Raw genomic sequence first — 21,894 nt, 5'->3', positions numbered from 1 at the left:
AAGCCCAAAGGCTTTCTCGTGGTCTTTATCCTTTTAGTTGACCTTGGTATTAGTGCAGTGGTTCTCAACCTTTTCAGGCCAGACCCCCCAAATAATCATATTTGAACTGGGGACCCCCCACCCTGCACAAGCACTTGGAATTGTAGGAGTATGCATTAAACATTTAGTTTGACTCGATCTATTCCATTGTGAAAACAACCGATCTACATGCTCACAACGCCTCGCGTTTTGCGAGGCATTGTGAGCATGTAGATCTGCTATTTTCACAATTTCTGCTTCTAATATTTGACAATTTGACAAGTTCATAATTGCGTTAACTTCGACAGCCTTAGTAATAATGCATTCCAGGTCTACATGGGTTAATGAAAAGGTTAAATGCTGGCTAAAATCAACCCAAAGCTGCAAACACTAATATGTTAAGCACGTTTTAGAATGTTAATGTCACTGCTTTCTGACTGTATTTTGGGAATGTTATGGATTTTGTGCTTTTTCCTTTTTTTTTTATTTTTTTTTTATTTTATTAGAGCTTCATGATATTTGTATAAAAAGCCCTAACCAGGGACTGGGGTCACAAGTTAGCCTCGGCTATCAACCCTATGCAACTTTACTTAACCCCCGGTAGGAAGATGCTGCTATATGCAGCCAAGTTGCCATGACAACGGATACTCAAACCACGTGTGCACGTGACCGCAACAAAATAAAGACCAGCATTTCACAATTGCCACATCCATTTTAGCTGCTACAATAATGAGGAATGGAAACTGGTCTCACCAAAATGACTGTATCTGCCGTGTCTCTCGCTAAACAAAGTACACAATAATCCAGCTGCATGGTCAGGTCAACCAAAGGCACCCCCGGTAGGGTGATGCTGCTGAATGCAGTGTGTGGGTGACTGGATAATAATATTCTGTTTATAATGGTTGTCATGTTAAAAAGAAAACTATTACTACAATCAAATAGAAATAAGCTTGCTAGGTCTACATATTAAAAAATAAATAATATAAAAATAATTTAAAAAAGAATAAATACAACTTTGTTAAGGACTTTTTATTTAGCTTGCTGCTTATAGCATAAATTTCAAAATATATTTTCGTGAATGGATTCGTTACTCGGATTTCAGGAGGTTTAGTTCCAGACTCTAGTATATACGTAGCATTCGGAGATTGTGGAAAAGTTGTCTGACTATGCGAGACTCTACTAATATATTGACTTTGTTTCCCCTTGGTTCTCATATATGCTGACTTGTCCCCATTGGTTCTCATATATGCTGACTTGTCCCCATTGGTTCTCATATATGCTGACTTGTCCCCATTGGTCTCATATATGCTGACTTTCGTGAATGGATTCGTTACTCGGATTTCAGGAGGTGTAGTTCCAGACTCTAATACGTAGCATTCGGAGATTGTGGAATAGTTGTCTGCCTATGCGAGACTATACTAATATATTTACTTTGTTTCCCCATTGGTTCTCATATATAGGCTCCAGTCCTTCTCAGGCTCCTCAGTCGGCCTTCTCTGTGGTCCGGACGCTAAGCTCCTACCCCGCCTACAACTAGCCAATCCTCTACCAGACCCAAGCCATCAACAAGCCTGGAGACATGAACCTCTCCACCGGACACTTCACCTGCAGGGTGCCTGGAGTCTATTACTTTGTCTTCCACGCCATGTCCAAGGTAAGATCTTTAGGTCTACTGACTTAATGTGTTATAATGTAATGTGTCTAAAACCAAAGCCATCTCCTTTCTATGGGAAAAGTGAGTTTTACCTGACGAGCATCACAGTGTCTCTACAGCAGGGCTTCTCACAGTGGGTGCCGTGGCACCCTAGGGGGCAGTAATGCAAGTCCAGGGTGCCTCAGAGGTTTATCAATATTACTTCAGTTAAACCACTTAATTCAGTTTAAGTGAGTTGCACTGTACTTGAGTTATTTTCCCATACACAAACTCTCTTCACTACAGCAGATCTACAAGCTCACAATGTTTCTTGTTGTGAGCTACTGTAGTAGATCATCGATTTTTGGTGAAGTGATTAAATGCCAAGTATAAAAGTAATGGAACATATTTTCTCAAGTTGTTAAGTTTGTTACTTGAAGATTCTGGACAGAATGTATTTTCTATTTGTGTGTGTGTGTGTGTGTGTGTGTGTGTGTGTGTGTGTGTGTGTGTGTGTGTGTGTGTGTGTGTGTGTGTGTGTGCGTGCGTGTGTGCGTGTGTGTGTGCATGTGTGTGTGTGGTGTTGATAGACAGTGTGTTTGATGTGTTTGATGATTTTAACATAATTATCACGTGTGTGTGTGTGTGTGTGTGTGTGTGTGTGTGTGTGTGTGTGTGTGTGTGTGTGTGTGTGTGTGTGTGTGTGTGCGCGCGTGTGTGTGCGCGTGCGCGTGTGTGCGTGTGTGCGCGCGTGTGTGTGTGTGTGTGTGTGTGTGTGTGTGTGTGGTGTTGATAGACAGTGTGTTTGATGATTTTTAACATAATTATCACGTGTGTGTGTGTGTGTGTGTGTGTGTGTGTGTGTGTGTGTGTGTGTGTGTGTGTGTAGGTCAGTATGTGTATACGTCTGAAGAGTGAGGCTCTGGATCGTGACCTGGGCTTCTGTGACTTCAACACCAGGAGAGACACACAGGTCAGAGGTCAACACACCATTTACTGTAGATCCTACTTCTGTCTCCTGTCCCACATTAAGTCCTGCCCCACTATACTGTAATGTTTTAACCCAGTGGTTCTCAACCTGTGGGTCGGGTCCCCAAATTATTTTGGGAGGTCCCCCAGATGAGTAACTTAATGTGCAACATTGTTTTCTAACTCAGCAGTAAACAGACCAACTACAAAGGCAGAGTGCAGTAACTACGTTTTTGGACAAATTAGCCTTCATGATATTGGGGGATGAACAATTACCTCAAGAACAGATATAAAATCAGTGTAATATCACTTATATGCCTATATCTCATTTGGCTGATCAGCTGTAACACTTTTAAACCCATTTTTTGATGACATTTCTGTTCGTATACTGCACTCTGCCTTTGTAGGGCAGAGTAGTGTGTGCACATTTCTGAAGTGACAAAGGACTTTTAAGAACTTTTCAGACTTTTAAGAACTTTTCAGACTTTTAAGAACTTTTCAGACTTTTAAGACCTCTAATATTAGAGGCAGAAATTGTGAAAATAGCACCGCCAGGTCGGGAGCGTGTCGCTGTTACTACATGTCATCTTTTCGACACCCGACTCTAACCCTCACCCTAACCCTAACCTCCGCGGGGTGAGTCGCTAACCCTCCGGTCGAAATGATGGTCGTTCGAAAGAGCGCGATTTTCCCCGCCAGGTCGCCGTTACTATCAAAACCTCCACCGGCTGTCAGTCTGTCTGTCACATGTCACACTTTTGCCCTATTCATATCTTCGCTGCGTTGCCCCTATCCATGCCAAACTTTGCACACACACTCCTTGGCTGCCAAACCACAACCTCCACCCCTCATTTCTAACATGGCCCTCTTCTAGCGCCACCATGAGGCCGATTCTTGCAAAACACATTTTTGGACACTGCTCCTACAGATTTTGCCCTAAAATCACGCAAAGCGGTACACAGTATCTCTAAAGTCATGTCATCAACATGGATCTGTCCCATTTCCCATATTCCCTCCTGATTAGCTTCATTGCCTTCTAAAATTTGTGTATGCGACCTGGCAGTCACTTATCTCCCGATTAGGGAGTCTTACTGGTATAATCAGCTATGTTTGAATAGCCAAAGTATAGAATTATGCATTTTAGTTCAAATCTAAAATGACCCAGATACTTTTAACGGGTCATATAAAGACCCACCTGTTCTCCCTGGCTATTCTTTCTGTGTGAGGATGCCCCCCATGGTTAATGGCCACTCTGTCCTAGCCTGGCGGGGCCCGACGTAAGTAAGTAAGTAAGTAAGTCAATTTTATTTATAAAGCACCTTTCAAAACAAAGTTACAAAGTGCTGTACAATGGACAAAGTATACACAAACAAGTTAAAATAAGGCACATAGTGGTAATAACACAAGAATAAAAGAAACAAAAGAAACAAACAAAGGACTGCACAAGTCGGTCAGTAAAATAACTATAAGAATGAGAATAACACTTCATGAAACAAAATGCTGACGGAACAAGTGTGTTTTTAACAAGTTCTTAAAACCTTCAACTGACTCTGCATTTTTTATAGTCAGCGGTAGAGCATTCCAGAGTTTTGGGGCAACTGCCGCAAAGGCCCGGTCACCCTTAGTGACGAGATTAGTTGTAGGTACACTAAGAAGGCCTTTGTCGGAGGACCTGAGGGAGCGCGTGTTAGGCTTAGGTTGTAATAGGTCCTTGATATAAAGTGGGGCCAGCCCATTTAATGCTTTATAAGTAGTTAATAAAATTTTAAAATCAATACGGGACTTGATGGGAAGCCAATGAAGTGCGGCTAGGACCGGTGTGATATGTGCTCTACGGTGTGTGTTTGTAAGGATTCTGGCAGCGGCATTTTGAACTAACTGTAAACGGTGAATAGCGGAAAGGCTCAGGGTGGTATAGAGTCCATTACAATAATCTAACCGGGAAGAAACAAAAGCATGTATGATTTTTTCAAGATCTTGTGAGGTGATGATTGGTTTGATTTTGGCTATATTGCGCAGGTGGTAGAAGCAAGACTGGGTGACCTTCTTTACATGAAACTCAAAGTTCATGTGGTTGTCAAAGAAGACACCAAGGTTCTTTGCATTGTTAGTGACATTAGATGCCAGTGGACCAAGGGATTGACGAATTGACGTCATACTGCGTTCACTCACTCATTCCTTCCACAGTATAACGTCTGGCCTTTGGCCTATTGGCAGCGTGAAAAGTGGGCGGGAGTACTTGCCTTGACAGACAGACTCCTCCAACCAATCAGCGTAGCCAAACATCTCTCAGCCAGTCGGAAGAACGGCAAACAAACATGTCTTTTCGGCCGATAAACTCCACTAGCGCATCCTCCGTGTTCCTTTTTAATTGTTGTAATTGATTCCAACTCTGAAATAACTGCACGTATTGCTTGTTTTATGGTTAGAGCGTTAACTGTTACACTTGTTGCATCGCGAGGGCAGCCATTGTTGTTTTGAAAATGCTGCAGCATGCATCTACGTCACCGTCTACACATGGACCAATCAGGGAAATCTTTTCACTTGTTGTCAGGAAAGACAGCTACGTTTGTTGTGCGGAAGCAGTCACTGATTGGCCCCGATCAGAAAATAATCATAATACTCGCTGCCAATACCTGGAAGTCCAGACGTTATACTGTGGAAGGAATGAGTGAGTGAACGCAGTATGACGTCGGGCCCCGCCAGGCTAACTCTGTCCTTCCACCTCAAGCAAAGTAATGTGGTCATCCTCGATTGGAATACGCTTTGGGTCAACGGATATTGTTTTTAAATGTTACAGAGCCGCCGCTAGGGTAGTGAGAGCGCTGCGGTCAGGGGCGCAAGAGGCATTAAATTTTGGGGTATCCCCCCCACTTTTGGTGATATCCCCCCCACTTTTGCCCCGAGGAGGGGGGGACATATCCCCTCCACTTGAGCTGAATTACACAGTTGTTTTACGCAGATTTCAAGGCAGGCAGGCCACTGCCTGCCTGCTTGTCACTATCGCGTCGCATTAATTAAACTCATTCAGAACAGCTGAGCTGAGCTGCCGACTGCACGGCACTGGTGGGACTGTGCCTCTAGAGGGCAGTAATACGCCTTGAAATGAGAACTACTCAGTGTGTACAGTATCATCGATCATATTTGCGGCTTTTTCTTGGACCTGAACACTGGGGGCAGGGGCGTCACTAGCAATTCTGGGCCTCTAGGCCAGAAATCTGTATGGGCCCCCCCCATGCAAGCGGAGAACCGGCCAACCGGGAACACTTTGTTACTGTTTGAATGACATGTCTCACAATGATACGGTAGCCGTGATCGCCTCAGCAATCATGTTCACCTTATTTGTCAAATTGTAACACCATTTACCATTTTTTCTCACTCTTTTAGTTTTACTATTGTAGCCTAAGCAGGCTATAAACAAACATGTGGTATCTGGTGTAACAATTTGACAATGCTAGCTCTTGAAACAAAGTCCAGGAATTCTAGCTTGATCTAACCATGATCACTACACATAATCATCCATTACATGCACACTCAGATACAGCTACTGTATTATTAATGCAGTATAATCCACCCATGAAATAAAAAGTGCAGACCACCATCATCACCAGCAAGTGAATGAGACACCAGAACTCTGACTTGAGCCCAGCCTCCCATGCAAGCCAATATAAAACAGTATAACAATAAAACACTACATTGTATTTTTAGTAGCAGCTTAAATATGTGCAGGTGTTGTGCAGAATATACAATCACTAATCAATAGCAGCAGTGCTCAAGCAAATGCACATGAGGAGTGAAGCATATAGGCTATACATAGGAAATAGAATAGGAGGAAAAATAAGCAGTATAGGACTATTCAGATTGGGTGAAGTATGAAAATGATTAGCCTACATGCAAAAATGAGTCTGCATGCAATCAGAACTTTGGCTAGTTAGCTAAGCTATGGAAAACAAGGGTTGGCTATAATGATCTGAGAATACATCTACTGTATAACAGGCTAGATCATATAAGGCTATATGAGAATGGCATAACATGACATTCTTGTGTGTACTGTGTGTATGCACATTGTTTTAACAGCAAAGTCAGTCAGTGCGTTTAATCTACAGCAAGATCCTGTGAACATTTTGGGAGTTCACAAAACAATAATACTGTGACTGACTGAAACAAAAATATTGTGATGCCTAGATTGTTAATTTAGTATGACATAATCATATGACTACTAGATAGATGATGGGATATTATACAATTATTGTTATTACTAGGGACATCCAGCAGTTTAGTTTCTAGTATCTCCATCTATCTCTCTGGAAGAGGTCACTGCAGCGGCCAAACTGAGGCGCTCAAACACAAACACTCTAACATTAATCCTCACACTACTTGACACTATTACCATACTTTAGATAACTAGTCATTGTTGCAACAAACCAAACCATTTTTCACTTTTCACAATTTGGGAACCTACATACATTCATAACGTGATGTGATTGTGATCAACTGATCATGTCACTAGTTTGGGAGTGCTTCCTTCCAGAACTTAGCAAACGGGTCGTTCGAAACACTTGCGTTTACGTTATCCATGCTTATTGCTTAATGGTGTTGGATAAAGAAGGAAGAAGGAAGAGGGGAGAAGATTTTCTGTTGCATGTGTAGCACCCCACAGTTAGTATCAGCCATGAACCAGCGACAACAGCCCTGCTAATCGGGCTCAGCCCTATTAGCACGACTGGTTGTGCGTTGGACTGGCGAGTGGGAGTCCCGGGTTCAATCCCCGCTTCCGCGTATCACTACATCTGGCGTTGTCGGCAGGATGAGGAGCGTGATGCCCTCGTGAGGAGGAACAGTGCCACGTCGTGTGCGGTGGTCCGCGGCGTGATGTGTGAAGCGCGAGGGCGCGCTCCAAAAGACCTGGGGGGTGAATGTAGCACCCCACAGTTAGTATCAGCCATGAACCAGCGACAACAGCCCTGCTAATCGGGCTCAGCCCTATTAGCACGACTGGTTGTGTGTTGGACTGGCGAGTGGGAGTCCCGGGTTCAAACCCCGCTTCCGCGTGTCACTACACATGCTTACCCACAGACATCAGCTGCTTCCTTGAGTGTAAACATTCAAGCTCTCCTCTCAGTTTACAGTAATGAAACATGCTGCTCTATGTTACATTACGTCTTTTTTTCTCTCTCTCCCTGTCTGTTCAATGCGTGTTGTGTGTGGAAGAAGCCGGGGGAGGGTGGAGCGAACAGAACCTGAAAGTTGATCTTATGGTTTGCAGTCTTTTTTTTTTTTTTTTCCCTGGCTCTGTTCAATGCTGTTGTGTGCTGAAGAAGCTGCTTTACAGTCAGGACCGGGGGAGGGTGGGGCGAACAGAACCTGAGAGTTGATATTGTTTGCAGGACCAATGAAAAGACTTTTCCATTTACTTCAGATGATCATAATTATCCTTTATAGCACACCTAAGTTTCACAACCATAACATGATGCAAGCGGACACACAAACCGCAAAGCTACTATAGGTCTCAAAACAACGTGAAAGCAGGAGAAACCATTTTAGCTTTATAAGGGGTGAGTATATAATATAGGGACCCTCAATTATTTAAATTGTATCGCTCATTGGTTTTATTCCAGCAGTAATTTTAAATTTTTAGACACAATAAACATAATAATAATAATTATTATTATTGGGGGAAAAAGAGTTTTAATCCAGACTTTTTGACTGGGGGGGATATCCCCTCCACCCAAAAAAAGTGGAGGTGTTAATCCCCCCCGTCCCCTCCTATCTATTGCACTCATGGCTGCGGTCGCACAGGCCTCGCACCTGGGGGTCCTCACGCTTTTTTTATATCAATGTTAACAGAAGGGGAGGGGATTTGGGTTTTGGTCATATCATTTTGGGGGTCATTGACATGACAAAGTTTGAGAACCACTGCTATAGCAATGTATGTTTTTTTTTTTCAGGTAACTGTTAGGATTTAGAAGACAGGCCTATGTCAGCAGTTCCCAAACTTTGTCATGGCAAGGACCCCTATTTGGCCACAGACCCCCACCTCAAAATATTTTGTTCCAGGGACCCCCAAGAAGCAAAGATTTTAGTTAAAAATGTTCACCCTGAATTTGGGTCTCGCTTCATGCTTGATGCACAATAGATGCATGCGGCCATGACTGATGATGATGATGATGATGATGATTCTGGTGGTGATGTCATTGCAGGTGCTGTCAGGGGGCGTGGTCTTGCAGTTGACCCAGAATCAGAAGGTCTGGCTCGAGGCTTTCAAAGACGAGAAAGGCCAAACAGATTCGCACAGAGCAGACACCCTGGAGAAGGAGATCATCTTCAACGGGTTCCTTGTCCTCCCCTGAAAGCAACCAATCAATGGCTTCCTTGTCGTCTGAAAGCAACCAATCAATGGCTTCCTTGATTAATTAATCATCACATCAATACAAATATTGCTATTGCACCAGCGTTATATTACATTACATGTTACTCCAATTTCATTTTGTATCTACGAATATTGAATATTAAAGGCTTGACAATTAAATCAATCAATTATTTTAAGCTGCTGGTCTCAGACACACGTCCATTTCAATTATGCTTTTAGATTTACATTATATTACATTGCTGAATAGTTATATTACTACATTCATTTATATGAAGCAAACGTTAAGAAGCCATTCTTGAACATGGACATGATTTGATTTACAACAGGGGTTGACACTAAGGTCTCAGAGGCACTTGTCCGTGGGCAAGTACAGATAATTTTCTACTTGCTCAAAAGTCAAGCCCACTTGCCCGAAAAATATATCGCCCATTAGAAAATGATAAGTAAAATGTAACACTTTAAAGATGTCATACCTCAATCTTAAAAAAACCTACATAGTTATGATTGAATATGACTATGGGTTCACACCTATTTTTACCCAGGGGGCAAACCAGCCTTTTTTTAGGAAACCTGCATTTGCCCCGACATACAAAGTTGTCCACCAGAAATATTATCTATGACCCAGTAGGATCACAACCTATATGGACAACCCGGTCAATTTGTACAACAAAGTCCAATATGGCCGCCTTTAGTTTTAATGGGGGGGGTGAATACGGCAAAATTTTAAACTGAGGGATATTTCCACGAAACTTCACAGGTTGATCAATGGTATACATATGAACATTTTTTGTATTGCAAGTTTCCATGAAATCCAATATGGCCGCCACAATATGGCCGCCATAATGTAAGGACCCAGAAAATAGGTTTTGCCTCTAACTTCTGAACCAGATGAGCTAGAAACGCAAACTTGGTGTCTATTTCATGGTGTCTGACCATGGGAGACTCAATGGAATAGCTCATTTTATTATTGGGTGTGTCTGGACCTTTATTGTGCATATGTGTCCGAGGCTGGTGGAAACGGCCAAATGTCGGCAATTTTACAAGGCAGAAAATGCGAAAATAAGATTGATTTAAAATTTTCTTTGTTTTTCGTTTTTGTATATAATTAACAGTTTGAATATAGAAGAGGGTTTTCATTCCATAAGATATCTTTGTTAAGGTCGGTATATGGCAACATTAGTGTAGCAAAGTTGCCTTCTTTGGGAGAGTTTTACTGCTGTTTTAGGAGGCGGAGAATTGAGCTCTTTAGATTTGCATAGCGATTTCACGGGAGCACGATTGGTTTAAGGAATGCATTGTCTCGTATTTCAGCACGCCCATACAGCGTGCTATCTGCTTGTAAACAGTCTACACAGTAACTAACTTCATCTCGCTAATGTTAACGGTTTGCTGAAGACAGTATTCTGGAAGGATGTATTTTTTTATGTATACATCGTGATCTCAGTCGCTCTCGGACACACAAAGAAAACGTGGAAAATCGAAGCAGCATGTTGAAAACGCTATGTCATCATGAGTCCTTGTGCTGGCATTACAGGCTACACGCTCACTCGTCTGTAGTGAAAATAAAAGATACAGTTTCGCTACTCACCAAAACAAAGACGGATTTGGGGAGTTGAAAGCCTACTTTACTTAGTGGGAACACTCAGAGTTCCCAATATCGCGTCTAAAATACACTTTTTTATCCAGATAACAGAATATTTCACCGGAAGGCAAAATGTGCAATGGACATTTCTATTGACAATATCTGTAGAGGGCGGTGTGGAGTAACTAAAACCTCCGGTGAAAAGGTTTATTCTCTGGTAAAAAAAAGTGTATTAAAGTGTATTTTAGACGTGAGGTGGGGGTTTCTGTGTTCCCACTAAGTAAAGTAGGCTTCCATCACTCTTACGCCGTCTTTGTTTTGTTGAGTAACGAACCGTATTTTATGTTTATTACATGCAGACGAGAGGGTTCGCAGCCGTTCCTGCCTCGTATAGGCTCATTGGTGACAGCGTCAAGCGTCTCCTTGTTTCACTGGCTTTTAGCATTAAACTGCTGAGAGACTCTGAACTCACTTACTCAGCGTTTACATTACAAATCATAGTAGGCTTCTGCTTAACACAGTAGCCTACGACCAAGAAGAAGGGAGAAAAAGGAAAGAAAAGCTGCATTCTCTGTCCTGCGGGAAAAAACACAGATCTTCTCGTAATGGACAGCGTATCTCACATCTCAGCCTCTCCTGCTGCAGCCCATGAACGTTTCTCCGTTCTGTGTCCGAGCTAGAGTGCCCTAAAAAGTGTGTTTTGCAAGCCCGCCCGCCGCTTCCCACGTTCTTACTACAAAACGTGCTGCAAAAGTGCTCTGTGTTGCTAATGCTCCCAAGAAAGAAAACGTGTAAATCCATTGATCCAAACTGTAGAAGACCGTGCTTCACTGCTCCTGCTTTAGCTGTCTTCTTTATAGTCCAGTAATTTTAGGCTAAATCTAAAACAAATTGCAATAGTAGCAAACTCAACTGATTTTGTATCCTCAATATGTCCTTAGTGAGAGAAAAAAAGTCCCAAGGAATCCCATCAGGGGAAAGTTTTGAAAACGACCTACTATCACTTACTATACACTACAGTGTAGTGTATAGTACTATTGCAATTTGTTTTAGGTTTTTTCATATAATGACTGGACTATTTGCTTGTACAGCAGATGCTCCGCAAGCTTCGTAGCCGACGTTAAAGAGTACACTGTAAACACTTTCTTTTGTAATAGACTTTTTTTTTACACAGTAAAAACGTTTTCTTTTGTAATACACTATTTTAGTGAAAAATAAAAACTACAAAAAGGAGAAAATGACAGGATGAGCATATAAGGAGGGGAGGAGGTAGAAAAGACCACTGGCCACTATTTCTGACATGGCTGCAAGCACTATAGCACAATATATTACCACAGGTCTACTACTAAATAGTAGTTTTAAATAATTGTAGTGGAATAAAAGTACATTTGAAGTTGACAGCTATACCACTGTGGGTGTGGTTTGACTTGGGGGGAGTGATTTAGGGGTGTAGGTAAGTACCTATTGTCCCTCCCATTGTCACACCCACTTCTGGCTACCTAGAGGTGTCAATGTTCCTGGCATTCAAATGGCTTTTTAAGCACTTTGGGGTTTATGGTGCAACAAGTTTAAAATGTCCATAACTTCTTCAAATATGCTCCAATTTCAACAAATGATACATCATATGAAAGCTTAGATTCTGTACTTGGATAATCTGTACAAAAAAGAAAAATGACCAATGCAGACATAAGGAACAAAGTACCAGACCCAGTCACATATTTGCAAGATGGTGGACTCCCAAAATAGAGCTTTAACATAATTTCTACCATGATTGTTGACTGCTTTTGCAAATACAAGCAATATGAATCCATTTGCTAAGATTATGGCACAGAAGGGACTTATACCTGTATTATTCTTGAGTTTGCATGTTGTCAAAATGGCTGTAAACGAGATATTATATGTCCGATTCTACTGTATGTAGTTGTAGCAATGACAGATAAAATCAGAGACCAAAACAATATCTTAACACCTTCCAAGCCAAGGGGAGCCCCTTAATGTTAAAACCGTACCATATCGCACTTCCCCCCAGGTCCCCTCAGCCACGTCGTACTTAATCGGACTTTGTCTTTAAAACCGTTATAAAAGATTTTGATCCGAAAATCGGCGATCGTCTAGCCTTCCCTGGCCCTCACTCGAGCATTCATAGCTCACCCAGGCCGTACATGAAGCAGAGGTGACGTCATGGTCCTATCCTTGTCCAAGCAGCTCTCCCAGCCATTTGTTTGCTGTTTGCAGACTCTAGCTTCTACTGCAGCCATAGTTGCAGCTATGCAGGCGAAACTTCTCAGTGTTGTTCTTCAATCACACATGGATTATTTGCGGGGACATTTACGTGAATGGATCGCGCACGCGAAACGCACGGAGACATCGTTGATCGGCCAAAACGCCCATTCTATCCCAACGGAGATCGAGAAAAACATGGTGAGTTACTGCCCTGGGGAAAAGAAAAAAAAGAAAAACAACGCCGCTGTCCAAGATGGAGGGGCGGCGGGCTCGTGTTTATAAACATAATATTATGTCTCAGATCACAATACAATAATAGAAATTTCATGGCTAATCCACCAACCACCATTCTATTTCGGACTGCAACGTGTTAACAGTATCTTAAAAAATATTTTTTAATTAAAAAAAAAGAAAAAAAAGAGAGAGATTATCTCAATGAAATGAATGCAACTGCCTTTTTGGGTCTTTCACACATAGACATGCACATGCTTTCCAACAACTTCAGCTTCAGGGAAATTATAATGAACATATGATTAAAACAGGCTGCATTATAATGCAAATAATTGCTAGTCACTATCACTGTCATGTGTACCTATCCTGCTGCATCTTGTCTCCAGTCCTTGGCAACGACACCCCAAGTAGCATGCAATTCCCTTCTTCGCACATGAACAGTTTTTCTGGCAGCCTTTGATACAGCTACATGATATTGCCTTGTCCATTGATATAGGCCAGGCTGGCTCTGTAGATGGACAGGGGACTGCCTTCCCATCACTGAGAGACCATCCATATTCAGTGAAGCAAGGGATGTCTGGCTTCGCGATGTGTGCAGTTTTATGTATTATGGCTGCTAGAGCAGCTCTTTTTAGGTGCAGGCCAAAGGCATTTTCTGTAGGTAGCAGCTTCAACAGGGTTGATCGGTTATTTAGGAACTTGTACACTCTCAGCTTTGCCAGGTCAAAGTCCTCCGAATGGTCAGCTTTTGATGCATATACAGCTATTGTGAGGTCTCTAGCCTGATTCTTGACATCCTCTGAGAGAGAATAATAGGAATTTTCACCAAACTCCTGAAGTGCAGGGAGATCTAGACCCATGCTGGTCTTGAACCATGCCTTCTTTCCAGTGAAAAAGGGATAGCTGGTGGTATCTCTGCCACTCAGGCTGTGAATAAAGGGCAGGGCACAACACTGTGCGAGTCCAAGGGCTGATACCATGTGATGGATAGGAAGATATGCATCCTGCTCTGTTCTCACCCACAGCTCTGGAAGGTCTAGGAGGTGGGTGGCAGCATGATATAGGCACATGATGATGATGATGATCATCATGCTGTGTCATTAGCATGGATGACAACTCTGTCAACTTTGTGAGCCTGGACACTGTAGATGGTGTGTAGAATTACCCTTGTGTCAGCCTCCTGTTGTGTTGACTCTAGTGCAGGGACATCGAACAACACACCCCTCCTTGACCACCACACTCCTTGTCTCTTCTTTAAATCCTCCACTCAGGTAAAGATGGGTTGTACCAAGAGCAGACTTAAGTGTCTCATTTTGACACCATTCTTCACAGAGGAATCTTAGAAGGTTTGCTTTGTTTTCAGAGACAGCAAAAAACTCTTGAGGATCAGGAGCTGTATATTGTGCAGAGACTTCCTATTCTTTTGCAGGTTTTGAATGGACATACCTGTGTTCCTGCTCAGCTGTCTTAAGACTGGGTCCACTGCCCTGCCCTTTATTCACAGCCTGAGTGGCAGAGATACCACCAGCTATCCCTTTTTCACTGGAAAGAAGGCAGGGTTCAAGACCAGCATGGGTCTAGATCTCCCTGCACTTCAGGAGTTTGGTTTTGGCCTGCACCTGAAAAGAGCTGCTCTAGCAGCCATAATACATAAAACTGCACACACCGCGAAGCCAGACATCCCTTGCTTCACTGAATATGGATGGTCTCTCAGTGATGGGAAGGCAGTCCCCTGTCCATCTACAGAGCCAGCCTGTCCTATATCAATGGACAAGGCAATATCATGTAGCTGTATCAAAGGCTGCCAGAAAAACTAATTTCCCTGAAGCTGAAGTTGTTGGAAAGCATGTGCATGTCTATGTGTGAAAGACCCAAAGGGGCAGTTGCATTCATTTCATAATCTCTCTCTTTTTTTCATTTTTTTTAATAAAAAAATAATTTCTAAGCTACATTGTTTTAGTCTCTGATTTTATCTGAAGTCATTGCTACAACTACATACAGTAGAATCGGACAGGAAATATAATATCTCGTTTACAGCCATTTTGACAACATGCAAACTCAAGAATAATACAGGTATAAGTCCCTTCTGTGCCATAAATCTTAGCAAATGGATTCATATTGCTTGTATTTGCAAAAGCAGTCAACAATCATGGTAGAAATTATGTTAAAGCTCTATTTTGGGAGTCCACCATCTTGCAAATATGCACAATAAAGGTCCAGACACACCCAATAATAAAATTAGCTATTCCATTGGGTCTCCTATGGTCAGACACCATGAAATAGACACCAAGTCTGCGTTTCTAGCTCATCTGGTTCAGAAGTTAGAGGCAAAACCTATTTTCTGGGTCCTTACATTATGGCGGCCATATTGTGGCGGCCATATTGGATTTCATGGAAACTTGCAATACAAATAATGTTCATATGTATACCATTGATCAACCTGTGAAGTTTCGTGGTAATATCCCTCAGTTTAAAATTTTGCCGTATTCACCCCCCCATTAAAACTAAAGGCGGCCATATTGGACTTTGTTGTACAAATTGACCGGGTTGTCCATATAGGTTGTGATCCTACTGGGTCATAGATAATATTTCTGGTGGACAACTTTGTATGTCGGGGCAAATGCAGCACACCTTCCTTTGCCCCCTGGGTATTTATATGTTTAAGTGTAGCAACAGTGAAAACAGCACATTATAGGTTAACAGTGCTCTTATTTTACATTCCACAGACCAGCAGACAGTGCTCTGTCCACGTTCAGGTGTTTAGTCAGATATCTGGTGGTGTGTTTATAGACGGTTGTTGCGTTCCCTCTCAAATGAGCATTTGCTCGGTCGGGCAACCTGAAAGCAAACTCCACCTGCCCGAAGGTTTTATTTACCTGCCGGGGGCAGGTGGGCAAGCCTTAGTGTCAATGCCTGTACAATCTAGTGTGTAATTGTCTCCACCAGCCGAAGGCAGGGGGAGAGTATGTTTTCGCCCCTGTCCGTCCATCCGTCCGTGCGTCCGTCCGTCTGTCCGTGCGTCGGTCCTCCGAGTTTGTTACCAGCTAATCTCCGGCGCCGTTGGCCCGGTCGCTGCCAAAATGAGCACACGCACTCCCTGGATGCCAATTCAAAACCTCTGCCCCACATTTTTCAAATGGCCTTGTTCTAGCGCCACCATGAGGCTGATGTTTGCAAAACACATTTCTGTACACTACTCCTACAGATTTTGTCCAAATATCACACAAATCAGTAGTATCTCGACAGTCATGTTATCGACACGGATCTGTCTGATTGTCCATATTCCATCCTGATTGGCTGATATTGGCTTTCAAAGTTTGTAAATTAACATGCAATTAACATGAAATTGCGCACACAAGTTCCCGAGGAAGAAATGCCACTTCATATTTTTAAATCAGCCTCATGGTGGCGCTATAACAGGCCGATTCGTGGTTTTACCTATAACTCCACCGATCATTTCAAACTTTGTAAGCGCACTCCCTGGATGCCAATTCAGAACCTCTGCCCCACATTTTTCACATGGGCCTGTTCTAGCGCCACCAGGAGGCCAATTTGTGCAAAACTACCTTTTGGCCAGTACTCCTACAGATTTTGTCCAAAAATCACGCAAATCGGTAGACAGTATCTCTACAGTCATGTGATCGACATGGATATGTCTGATTGTCCATATTCCATCCTGATTGGCTGAGATTGGCTTTCAAAGTTTGTAAGATTGGTCCGTTTTGGACAAAATGCCTCAAATCACAAATGCAGAGTGCAATTAACATGAAATCGCACACACACGTTCCCACTAGGCCGAGGAGGAAATGCCACTTCAATTTTTTTAAATCACCCTTATGGTTGCGCTATAACAGGCAAATTTGTGGTTTTACCTATAACTCCACCGATCAGTTTCAAACTTTGTAAGTGCACTCCCTATAGGCCAAGGAAAATCCCTTTCCTTGCATTTTTCACATCAGCTTTTTATAGCGCCACCAGGAGGCCGACTTATGTAAGACACATTTTTGGATATTACTCCTTCAGATTTTACCCAAAATTAACACACATCAGTACACATTATCTCTACAGTCAAATGATCAAGACGGATCTGTCCCATATTAAATATTCCATCCTGATTGGCTAAGATTGGCCTCCAAACTTTGCAGGATTGATCCGTTTCGAACAAAATGCCTCAAACACAGCGTGCAAATGTAATGAAATTGTGCACGCACATTCGCAAAAGGCCAAGGAAGAAATTACACAACAAAATGTTCAAATCAGCCTCATGGTGGCGCCATGAAAGGTCTAAGATTGGTGAAGAACACATGCCACCCTTTTTACATTGGCCTGTTATAGCACCACCAGGACGCAAGGATACCTGTGCTCGGAAGAGAACTTCTTCTAGTTCAAAATATTTAAAAAAAAAAACATTTCCAAAAAAGCAAAAGATCTAAGAAAAATGTAAGAATTTCCATACATTACTAGAACACAAGGTATGTTTAAGGAGTAGTGAAAATAGACAATCTACAAGATCACAACATGGCGCGAAGGAAAACTTTCTGAGCTTTTAGATCTGGTATTTTCACTAGTTTGGGTCCTGGGAACCACTGTATATGGAGTAACGTTAACTCCATACACAGTACAAAACTATGGCACCACCTCTAAGTTTTCAAATAATCGTTGTGGAGTAAAAAGTAACGATAGGCCTGTTTGCCTCTGTGATGTAGTGGAGTGGAAGTAAATGTATTGAAATTTGGAAATACTCCAATAAAGTAAAATAAATAAATAAATAAATAAAAAGTGTACTTAAAGGGGAAGACCACCCATTTTCAATATTGAACTGTGTCATTAACTCATTTGCCGCGATGCCCGTAGCACCCGTAAATTTTCCGCTGTACGGCCCTGCCATGCCCGTAAATCCCGCAAATGTGCTTTTAAATTATGTAATGCTAAATTACACTCTTCCCCAGCCCCTGAAAAATGTTGAGCCTTCTGTCATATAGGGAAACCAAAATATCACACATCAAAGCTAGTGTGTTTGAAAACAAGAGTGTAATAAATGTATAAATCTCAATAAAAGTGTATAATTCTCCCCATAATCCACAGTGAAGGAACGGTGGTGGCATTCCGCACGCACCGCTGCAGCCTGGCTGGCACCAGGCACCACAATGCGTTTTTTTTTTGTTTTTTTTTCTCCCGCATCCTCACTCCAACATGCAGCCATGCCATTCACACATAGCCTGATTTCAGACTCAGCTCACGCTTTAGTCTGAAACTGTGCTCCATTCTGAGCGATTTACGGGGGACTTTTTTGCGAGCGTGCACGCGCGTGTCCGCGCGCGAGTGATCGCGACGCACGGTGATCGAGACGCACGGTGGACGCGACGCACCGTCGGGGAGTGTGTGTGATTGTGTGTGTGTCTCTGTCTGTGCCAGTGACTGCTTCCACACAGAACTGCGACCAGAAACTTGTAATCAACATTAAACAGCTTGGTGAAATCAGTGCGCTCGTGCGTGTGTGTGTGTGTGCCTTCCTCTGTGTATGTGAACTTCGTTTGAATCGTTTCAACTGCTGCGCGGATTGGATATTCGTTAGACCCACCCCACCCCCACCCCCACCCCGCGCGCTCATTGGACAGCCGAAAATAAAAACCGATTCATGTACTAAGCTCCAGACCAGAGAAAGAGTCCACTCTGAGAGTGGGCGGGGTCTCTGGTCTGGAAGCAGGCTAATTCACACACCCCCCCATTCCTACACCATCTATGGAATTGGAAGTGAATGTCTCTGAATGGCAGCATGTCAGAATGGAGAAGCCCCCCCAAGCGGAGGCTATAGCAGTAGCCTACTAGCTACAACAGTGCGGCTCGATCTCTAGAGACCATTATGAATAAATCAAACACAATCCTGTGACATTTTCACTTGAAAAGCCCTGAACTGCCATGGCCAATACAATACAGAGCTCCATAATGCCCCAGAAATATTTCAAACTAGGAGCGACAAAGTATGCTACAACAACAGCTAGCAGGGATGTCACAAGGGGGGAAAAGAACGTGGGGCTGAGTTACTAGGGCCCAAGGTGGAAGGGCCTTTGATATTTTATACTTTTGCGATTGAAAAATAGCAGATCTACAAGCTCACAGCGCGGCACCGAGTGCCGCGCTGCAAGCTTGTAGATCTGCTATTTTTTAAATCCCCATATGAAGAACATTCATGGGGGGCCCACAGTGAATCCTTGTACCCAGGGCCCAGAACCGACACCCTTGCTTTAAATCAAAACCAACACAGTCACAACTAGAAGCAGTGCTCTTCCGAGCACAGGTCTCCACCAGGCCACACAAATCGGCCTGTTATAGCGCCACCATGAGGCTGATTTAAAAAATGTGGGGCAGAGGTTCTGAATTAGCATCCAGGGAGTGTGTGTGCTCAGTTTGGCAGCGATCGGGCCAACGGCGCCGGAGATTAGCTGGTAACAACCAGGCCACACAAATCGGCCTGTTATAGCGCCACCATGAGGCTGATTTGAAAAATGTGGGGCAGAGGTTCTAGATTGGCATCCAGGGAGTGAGTGTGCTCAGTTTGGCAGCGATCGGGCCAACGGTGACTGAGATTAGCTGTTCACAAACTGCGAGGACGCACGGACGCACGCACGGACGCACGGACGGACGGACGGAGGGGAAAACATACTCTCCCTCCCTGGTGGAGACAACTATAAATCTACGTACCGCGGCTTCCTTCAGACTTGGAATATCCACCGATTTCGGGGTCCCGGGGGTGGCAAAAGAGGCCAATGGACTTGTTTTCCGACTCCCGAGGCCAACCTCTGTGGCAGCCGATTCCCGTGTTATCCTCCCTTGGGATGGGTCTGTTATCACCCCTGTCATGCCTTGGCCAAGGCTCAGTAGTCAGACTACCAACTACCAGGAGCTGGTAGTTCCGTTATCACCCATAGACTTGTCATTGCAATGCGCATGCGCCAACGCACGTTCTCTGGAATAACGTACTGGTGGCTCCCTGTGAGAATCGAACCCGGGTCTGAGTTTTACTAGTCCCATGCTCTACCAACTGAGCTAACGAGACGGCTGGAAATCGCTCGTCTTTTTGTCTGCTCTTATTTTTGACAACGTGGATACTAACGGAACGTAGTCCTTTATTTGAGCAGTCCCCTGGTCAAAATTTACTATTCTGTCCATAACGGCACATAATTCGGTAACGCCGCTGAGTCGGCTCATGCGCCGTTCACACCGCTCGGCGCGGCGACTCGGTCGCTCCGCTCCCTCGGCGGCGCCTCACGGGGTTCATCGGCGCCTGAGACGGCGCAGCTCCGTCGTCTATAGTGGCGTGAACGGTAGCGTCGGGTGGCTGATGTCACTGGTAGCGGTATCGAATCTCGCTTCGGGAGCAACTTTTTTTTTCTTTCTTCTCGGCTGATATTAAGGTTGATATTGGGACTACCCAGCTACTGGTAGTTGGTAGTCCGACTACTGAGCCTTGGCTAAGGCATGACAATATTGATAACAGTCCCATCCAAAGGATATGATAACACGTGTATCAGGTGTCTGTGGAGTGAGTCCTTATCCCTCCGGTCGAGATGATGATGGACGAGCGAGATTTCCATCTTGTCCCCCCATCTCTTGCAGCAATCGCGTCGGTAAAAATACATCCTCGTGTCGTCGTGTGTCCATATAATCCCAAGGATATGTCGCGTCCTTTGTATAACGAGCTGTCTGTAACATACATGGATCCCAGGCCAGTAACAGTGAGGCCGAATATGAGGAAGAAGCGCAACGATCGTTCCATTTGCTGTAAGTTTCTTTTTTTACTTTCATCCTCCTAACTTTGTGCTGAGTGCTGTTTCGGTAGCAGCCAGGGCAAGTACCCATGGAAAACTTGTAGCTGTAGGCTGTGGTGGAATCCTGGCTAATCAGCAGTGATCCGTTCTGAAGCCCGCCTACTGTATCCGGTTTTGTACAAACTCACATACATGTAAGAAACGTTTCCGTATCCGATATAGACCCAGACCGGATCAGCAACGGCTTTGATTGATTGATTGATTGATTGGCCTATGGCGATGGAGGTTTATTGGCATGAGAGAACGTGTGTGTGTGTGTGTGTGTGTGTGTGTGTGTGTGTGTGTGTGTGTGTGTGTCTGTGTGTGTGTGTGTGTGTGTGTGTGTGTGTGTGTGTGTGTGTGTGTGTGTGTGTGTGTGTGTGTGTGTGTGCGCGTGCGAGGAGGTATTGCAGACCATCGTGGGCCAGTCGGAGTCCAATATAAAAAGCGTATTTCTCTTTGTGTGAAGTAAGACGCCCTAAGGGCAAGAGGTGGCCTATTACAGCACTATTACACAATTCCAGTTATACACAATTACACTTATTACACTAGTACACTCATCTGCTAAGTGCCTGAAGCCATAAATACATATATCAAGTGCATTATGTGCTTGAAAAAAGACCATTCACAAAAACCTAAATAACTCCCTTTCATTAGATTTTTAAGCTCGGAAAATCAAAAAACAAATGGCTCTAACTATAGAATGGTACATTGTAAATACAAAATTATATTTTTTTGGTGAAACTAGAGCTTGTCCTCTTTCATTTTCATTACTGTATGACATTGTCGTGCAAATACAGAATTTAGGAAAAATGTAAATATAAAAAAAATATATCATTGTACAAAATGGCAGAAAAGCCATACAGTACAATGTTAAAATGGCAGCAAATGAGTTAATATACCTTAGAGGAGTTGTGTGGAAATAGAGAAAAAGTTCCCCCCCTTCTGTGTTGCCTAGAACTGGAGGATTGATTTTGGGGTTTGTATTGTAAAGTACAACTTGATGACATCACACATTGTAATGTACAATACAAACCCCAAAATCAATCCTCCAGTTCTA

The 21,894-nt window shown here is 43.3% G+C and overlaps 1 protein-coding gene across 1 annotated transcript; it reads left to right on the top strand.

Moving 5' to 3' along the window:
• Positions 1-1,590: 1,590 nt before the first annotated feature.
• Positions 1,591-9,056, top strand: LOC308283508 (complement C1q subcomponent subunit A-like). The gene is made up of 3 exons (XM_080723948.1): positions 1,591-1,672; positions 2,541-2,624; positions 8,821-9,056. Exons 1-3 carry the CDS (start codon positions 1,598-1,600, stop codon positions 8,968-8,970), a joined length of 309 nt encoding a protein of 102 aa, XP_080580074.1. The 5' UTR covers positions 1,591-1,597; the 3' UTR covers positions 8,971-9,056.
• Positions 9,057-21,894: the final 12,838 nt, after the last annotated feature.

The sequence above is a fragment of the Nannobrachium achirus genome, assembly GCF_963921795.1.
Source record: "Nannobrachium achirus genome assembly, chromosome: 1".
NCBI lineage: Eukaryota > Metazoa > Chordata > Actinopteri > Myctophiformes > Myctophidae > Nannobrachium > Nannobrachium achirus.
This window is presented reverse-complemented; position numbering and strand designations above follow the sequence as displayed.